The sequence below is a fragment of the Guillardia theta genome (genome assembly GCF_000315625.1).
Source record: "Guillardia theta CCMP2712 unplaced genomic scaffold GUITHscaffold_419, whole genome shotgun sequence".
Lineage (NCBI taxonomy): Eukaryota > Cryptophyceae > Pyrenomonadales > Geminigeraceae > Guillardia > Guillardia theta.
Window position 1 is genome coordinate 8,783 of NW_005434266.1, and position 861 is coordinate 9,643.

General features: G+C 63.8%; 1 protein-coding gene across 1 annotated transcript; it reads left to right on the forward strand.

The window, feature by feature from the left end:
- Positions 1-10: 10 nt before the first annotated feature.
- Positions 11-589, forward strand: GUITHDRAFT_122726 (hypothetical protein; the record flags this gene model as incomplete). Its single annotated transcript, XM_005817995.1, has 2 exons — positions 11-40; positions 89-589. 2 exons carry the CDS (start codon positions 11-13, stop codon positions 587-589), a joined length of 531 nt encoding a protein of 176 aa, XP_005818052.1.
- Between the last annotated feature and the right edge of the window lie 272 nt (positions 590-861).

Consider the following 861-nt stretch of genomic DNA (forward strand, 5'->3'; position numbering starts at 1 on the left):
TGACGCTGCCATGCAGCTGACGCTGGAAGCGCTCTGTCTGGTGCGAGGCGCATGACGCCCTTGCGGGCGCAAGCACTTCTCGAGCCAGAGGACAGACTTTGTCGAGTCGCCCGAGGAGTCTTCGCCGGAGGTCTCCGACTCCGATGGGGGACACCCTTCGAGTGGCCCCGACGATGGGCGCGGAGCTGGCGACTCGGAGGCGTCTCCGTCCCTCACTGTGACGTCGGGTGCCTCCGGAGAGCTCGACACCACTGGGGTGCTTGCTGCTGGTCCGAGCTCGCCTGCTTCCTCCCCGGCATCGGTCGGGTCACGCCGGTCCTTGGGCATTGCCGCGGCGTCGCCGCCGTCACGGGCGGCTACCACTGACTCGGCTACCGCTGACTCGGAGGCTAGCGAGGAGGACTACCTCGAGCGGTACCGTGTTCATGTGTCCAGCCTCCCTCCGTCCGCTGCCCCAGGCGGACCCCCGGGCAACGCCGGCTCCTTGTCGGCGGCTGCCCTTTCTCCGTCCGCGGCCGCCCGCTTTGTGGCGGCAGCGGACGTCTCGACTGACAGTGGTCAGTCGGCTGCCTCCGGGTATCGCGTGTAAGGGATTTTCTTCCTCCTGCATGCTCCTGCTGCTTGTTGCTTGATTGCTTGACCCTTAGGCTGCTTGTCTGCGCGGCTTCACGCTTGGGCTGGCGATGCCGCGTCTGGGTGCCAGCAGTGCTGGTTCTTTTCGGGCTTGTGTTTTGTGTGTGATTGTGCAGCTTCTCGCTGTGCGCTGTGTGCCAGGAGGTTTAGCTTGATCCTGCTTTGTTTTGCTTGAGGCACTTTTTACCTTCTGCCAGTAAATCCTATGACTTACTGGCAGAAGGTAGG